Genomic DNA, 6678 nt, shown 5'->3' on the forward strand with positions numbered 1-6678 from the left:
TTTCAATCTTTCAGTCTCAGCTTCCTGTGTTTAAGTAGTTTCAGTTTAGATGGAACCAGCTGAAGATGTTCACAGTTTAAATAATTTCCCCCCTCAGCTTCTCCGTGGCAGAGGACCATGGGTATTGTAGTGTTGTTAAAACGTTAACCTCAAAGTTTAATCTGGATCTGAACTTGCTGGTGCAGCTTTCCTCAAACACGTTGACAATCTAAGAAGCTTCCCAGCGAATCATCGCCCTTGTGAATCTCTACCCAGCATGCTTTGCTCCTGGTCTCCTTTCATCAATCTCCGTTGGACTCTACAACCTTCTCGGCCAGGATCTCCTGGAAGGTGGAGAGCTGCTTCATCTGCTCCGTCTGCATTGAGTGTCTCCTCATCAGCTTCTTCTTGGTCTTAAAGTCAGGGCCTCGTTTGGGCGAAGCAGGGGCAACAGGGACCAGGAGCTTGTGCCCGCCATGGACGGGTGACGTAGGTTTTCCGTTAGCCCGGATGTCAGGGATGGGTCTCTGGGGGTTAATGTTGAGTGGGGGCAGGAAGCCGGGCCTGGTGTGAGAGATGTGGTCCAGCAGCAGTGTCCCGGAGCCCCGGCGCTCCAGAAGACCCGGGGCCCGCCGGCGCATGGTGATGGGGGACACCGAGTTGGGGATGTTCTCCAGAGACTCCCTGGACGAACAGGTGACCAGCGACAGCGGCGAGGCGTTGTACCTCCTCCGCTCCACCGACACCCGGCCAGAGTCTGGAGATCCTGGGATGGACTCGGGGCAGAGGTGGGTGTCCGACTCATAATGCTCCATCCGGGTCAGTTTAGGGTGAGCCAAGGCCCGGGCCGCGACCGCCCCAGGTCCGCCAGCATTTTCCTGGGTCTCTGGAGCTGTGTTCCTGCGGTACAGGATCTGGTGCTGCTGAACTTTTTCGGCCCAGGACGGAGCGGACAGGGCGGCGCAGTCCTCAGAACAGGACCGGTCCATGAGTTTGGGGGAGCAAGGGTCGTGGGTCTCAATGCTGTGACGTCGTGACAGCAGCGGTCGGACTGGTTCCGTGATGGACAGGCCATTCATTTCAGCCATCATCCCGCTCAGGTCACAGCCGCCTTCCTCATCCAAACCCCCGTCTATCCGGTCCTGAGGGACCAGAACTGACGGAGCCACTAGGCCCCAGGGCTCCGAGTTCAGCCTCTTCAGCAGCTTCCGAGGCGGCGGTTTCTTCTCTGTGGGAGGTCGAGCTGAAGGTAAAGGTAACGCTGAGGTGAGAGCAAAGCTGAAGATCCCCTCCTCGTTGCTCTTGTCTCCTGCAGGAGAGGTAGTACCAATCTCCACCTCAGAGGGGGACATGCAGGCCGGAGACAGTTTGTCCACAATGCCAGGGGATGGGGGGGAGTTGAGGTACTGTCTGGTCTTCTTGGTGCCAGATGGAGACGTGTCGGTGGTGATGATGATCACCTCCTTGCCTTTGGCCTTGCAGGCATCCAGCAGCACCTGCAGCGTGTCGCGGTCTCCCTGGTTGATGGCGTGGATGAGGGCCGAAGAGCCGGAGTAGTCTTTGAGGCTAGGGTCAGCTCCATTCTCCAGCAGCAGTGACACTACCTCCTTCCCCGCCCGCTCTGCGCAGGCATGCATCAGCGCCGTCCGGCCGCTCTTGTCTGGGATGTTTGGGTCAGCGCCTTTCTCCAGAAGGTACCTCACCATCCTCTGCCGAGTCTGAGAGTCGTCATAGCTCGCGATGCAGGCAGCGGAGATCGGCGTCTCTCCGCGCTCGTTGCCCTCGTTGATGTAGGCGCCGCCCTCCAGCAGCAGGCGGGTCAGCCTCAGCTTCCCCTGAAAGACAGCCTTGAGAAGGGCGTTCCCCTCGGTCTGCAGGGGTCCCCCATCTCCCATGTTCCCTGTTCTCAGACCTCCGGCCCACGGGACGCTCACTCAACGCTGACCAGCCATTGTCCATGAGAAGTCACATGACCTGCAGGAGAAACAGACACAGGTAAGACCACTTGAAAACCAGACTGACGACATCAGCTGATCCATCAGCTGATCACGGCAGGATTTAGATCTTTGATGAAGTAAAAGAAACAAACAACATTTACTAATAATATTTTTATTCTTTATTGGTCCAGATGTTTTTAGTCTCAACGGTCCAGATGTTTTAGTCTCACTAGCCCAGATGTTTTTATTTTTTGATGGTCCAGATGTTTTGGTCTCACTGGTCCAGATGTTTTTAGTTTTTTTACTGGTCCAGATGTTTTTAGTTTTTTACTGGTCCAGATGTTTTACTCTCCCTGGCCCAGATGTTTTTACTTTTTACTGGTCCAGATGTTTTTAGTCTCTCTAGTCCAGATGTTCCTAGTCTCAATGGTCCAGATGTTTTCTGGTGCAGATGTTTTAGTCTCAATGGTCCAGATGTTTTCTGGTGCAGATGTTTTAGTCTCACTGGTCCAGATGTTTTTATTTTTTTACTGGTCCAGATGTTTTTATTTTTTTCTGGTCCAGATGTTTTTAGTTTTTTACTAGTCCAGATGTTTTTAGTTTTTTACTGGTTCAGATGTTTTAGTCTCACTGGTCCAGATGGTTTTGTCTCACTGGTCCAGATGTTTTTAGTTTTTTGATGGTCCAGATGTTTTAGTCTCACTGGTCCAGATGTTTTTAGTTTTTTGATGGTCCAGATGTTTTAGTCTCACTGGTCCAGATGGTTTTGTCTCACTGGTCCAGATGTTTTTAGTTTTTTGATGGTCCAGATGTTTTAGTCTCACTGGTCCAGATGTTTTAGTCTCACTGGTCCAGATGGTTTTGTCTCACTGGTCCAGATGTTTTTAGTTTTTTGATGGTCCAGATGTTTTAGTCTCACTGGTCCAGATGTTTTTAGTTTTTTGATGGTCCAGATATTTTAGTCTCACTGGTCCAGATGTTTTTAGTTTTTTTCTGGTTCAGATGTTTTAGTCTCACTGATCCAGATGTTTTAGTCTCACTGGTCCAGATGTTTTAGTCTCACTGGTCCAGATGTTTTAGTCTCACTGGTCCAGATGTTTTTAGTTTTTTACTGGTCCAGATGTTTTAGTCTCACTGGTCAAAATGTTTTTTACTGGTCCAGATGTTTTAGTCTCACTGGTCCTGATGTTTTTAGTTTTTTTCTGGTCCAGATGTTTTAGTCTCACTGGTCCAGATGTTTTTAGTTTTTTTCTGGTCCAGATGTTTTAGTCTCACTGGTCCAGATGTTTTTAGTTTTTTACTGGTCCAGATGTTTTAGTCTCACTGTACCAGATGTTTTTAGTTTTTTACTGGTCCAGATGTTTTAGTCTCACTGGTCCAGATGTTTTAGTCTCACTGGTCCAGATGTTTTTAGTTTTTTTCTGGTCCAGATGTTTTTAGTTTTTTTACTTGTCCAGATGTTTTAGTCTCACTGGTCAAGATGTTTTTTACTGGTCCAGATGTTTTAGTCTCACTGGTCCAGATGTTTTAGTCTCACTGGTCAAGATGTTTTAGTCTCACTGGTCCAGATGTTTTTAGTTTTTTACTGGTCCAGATGTTTTAGTCTCACTGGTCAAGATGTTTTTAGTTTTTTTCTGGTCCAGATGTTTTTTGTGGTACCAGTGATTTCACCAGTTCCAGGAAGTGAAGGTTTTATTTCTAGTGAGGTCATGTGATTATCTGAACTTTAACTGCATGGATCAATAATCAAAAATCACTCTGTGTCCTACATGTTTGTTTCCATCCTGAATCGATTCAGTTGAAGAAGATGACCACAGTGTCTCCACGTCTCCTGCGTCCACATGGATTCAGTGTCCTCCATGTTTGTCATATTATAAAATGACGTTGTTCTGTTGTTACCTGAACAGGTGTGTCTGACCCATTCATGTTATCATCTTCATCCAGGGACCAGTGTCTCCCTGACTGTCTCCATGTCTGAAGACCATCATCCATTGTGGTCTTTGTCCTTGTTGATGAGGACACTGTTTGTTCTGCTTCAGTTTATTCATGAGAAACTAATGAAACTTCTTCATGGTCTGAGCTTCACATCAGGACAAAAACAGGGACACGGACAGAGCCACAGAGACAGAGACAGACAGGGAGACAGAGAGACAAAGAGACATAGACAGGTAGAGCTGAGGATATGATCAAAGACAGACAAAACGCACAGTTATCAGTGTGTGTCCTCACAACAGTAGCAACTATCAGTTCACACACCTGGAAACGTGTCCTATGTGTACATGAGGACATGAGGACACGTGGACATGTGGACGTTAGGCGTGCCTCAGTTACACAATCAGACAAATAGACATCAAACCCTCACCCTGGTCTGTTCTGGTTCTGTTCTTCATGGACTAAAGATGAAGAACAACACTGCTCCAGGACCAGGACCAGGACCAGAGACCCTGATTGACTGATTGACTCATGATGCAACACACACTGAGCCTTCCTCCATGATGATGATGATGATGGTAAAGGTGATGAAGATGAAGATGATGAAGATGGGCTGTGGAGGAATGCAGCTCAGTTTTCTACGTCACTCGCTCTGACGCACTCATTTCTATATTTACACACAGTAAGCAGCAGCGGCGGCGCGCGTGCACGTGTGTGCGCGTACTGACACACATGCACACGGAGCATGAGATGATGCCTCTGCACCATCATCATCATCTTCATCATCTGGTGTCAGGCTACATATGAATCAATCTGCGTTGTTAAACTCCTGATGAGGAAGATGAAGGGAATGGGCCGCTGCAGTGAAGAAGAGGAGGAGGTGAGGAAGAGGATGGAGGAGAGGAAGAGGATGTAGAGGAAGAGGATGGAGCGTTAGCTTCCTTTCTTACCGCTGAGCTGAAGAAGCAGCATCCTCTTCATCAGGAGACCGTGCTGCTGCTCTCCGTTACCGACTGTTACCGACTGACAAGCTCCTCCCCCTCCTCCCCCTCCTCGGCAGTCTGAGCCGCTCCGAGCGGATACACGGTCAGGGTGGGCCCGCCCCCCCCCCCGTCGTCATACACCTGGTTAATAATAGGTTAAACATGATGGTGATGATGATGATGGTGATGGTGATGAGACCAGCAAGAGACAGAGACACTGACGACCAGAGCATCTCTGTAGATGAGGAAGAGGTTGATGAAGGAACTAGTTACCATGGAAACGGTATAGTTCCTGTTTGCTACACTTCCTGTTACATACGTGTCTCCTCATCATCAGACTCCTCAACATGTACCACTGAAGTACCACTGAGCAAGGCACCAAACCCCAAACAGTCATGAATCTAGAACATCCAGAGGACAGTCAAGAGAACATACCTAGGGGACATCCAGAGGACATCCCTAGAGGACAGTAACAGGACATTCAGATGACAGTCAGGGGACATCTAGAGGACATCCAGAGGACGTCATCACATTGGCCTTCTGTCTTCCACTGACTGGTCTCCACAACATGACAGAACCTGGACCACACACACAGACTGATGCTATAATGGAGACTGTTTCTATGGAAACCGATGAGCTGAATTCCTGCAGAAGGGTTCCCACGGTAACACACGCACACACACACACACACACACACACACACACATAGATAGATAGACAGGTAGATAGATAGATAGATAGATAGACAGGTAGATAGATAGATAGATAGATAGATAGATAGATAGACAGGTAGATAGATAGATAAATAGATAGATAGATAGACAGGTAGATAGATAGATAGATAGATAGATAGATAGATAGATAGACAGGTAGATAGATAGATAGATAGATAGATAGACAGGTAGATAGATAGATAGATAGATAGATAGATAGATAGATAGATAGATAGACAGGTAGATAGATAGATTTTCCATCGTCTGACGAGGATGGAAAAATCTGAGGACTCAGTTGAGGAACTCCTGTTCAGGTTTGTCCTACTGTACAGTCCATGATCCAGTCTGACTCCAACCTGAGGTCTGAGATGAATAATCACCGGGTCACTCAGATCAGATCTGAGAGCAGCGTACCTGCCCTGGCACTGCAGATGGAAATTAGCTGCTAATTTGCTAAATCTGGTCCAGTCTATCTTCTCTCTTTTTAAGTGATTAATGCATTTTGTACATGGTCCCTGTAAGAAATAAACTAAACTAGCTAAAGAACATCTGTTTCACATCGGTCCTCAAGAGATTCATAAAACAAATCTGATTGTATGTAAAAGACATGACATTTTGACCAGTCTCATATGCTCATGAAACACAATCTACTCAATTTTGATAATTTAATAATGTACACAAATTTACGTCTGTTACACAAAATCATTCATAATGCCGCACCTCCACCTCTGAGGAGATTTGTCCAGCCCTGTGCTGATAGAGAGGGTAGAACCACCAGGTCCACCATGAGGGGGAACTGTAGTTAAATCAGCTTTCTCCTTTAACGCAGTGAAAACATGGAACACACTCCCAGTTAATCTGAAAACCTGTTTAGATTACTGTAGCTTCTCATATGAGGTGAAAAGATTCAGCTAGAGATTTAGGCACTCATTCTTGTCAATGTTAATATATCATAATAACAGTTTGCTGTCCTATGTTTTCATTTTTATCTGTTTGTGTGTGTGTGTGTGGACTTTGTGGACTTTGTGGACTAATGTGGACTAATGTGGACTTTGTGGACTTTGTGGACTAGTGTAGACTAGTGTAGACTAGTGTGGACTAATGTGGACTTTGTGGACTAATGTGGACTAGTGT

The 6678-nt window shown here is 46.8% G+C and overlaps 1 protein-coding gene across 1 annotated transcript; it reads right to left on the reverse strand.

Moving 5' to 3' along the window:
- Positions 1-281: 281 nt before the first annotated feature.
- ankrd34a (ankyrin repeat domain 34A) lies at positions 282-1874 on the reverse strand (the record flags this gene model as incomplete). The annotated part of the gene is made up of 1 exon (XM_084557215.1): positions 282-1874. The coding sequence occupies one exon, from the start codon at positions 1872-1874 to the stop codon at positions 282-284; it is 1593 nt and encodes a 530-aa protein (XP_084413341.1).
- Positions 1875-6678: the final 4804 nt, after the last annotated feature.

This window comes from Chelon labrosus (assembly GCF_963514085.1).
Source record: "Chelon labrosus genome assembly, chromosome: 12".
NCBI lineage: Eukaryota > Metazoa > Chordata > Actinopteri > Mugiliformes > Mugilidae > Chelon > Chelon labrosus.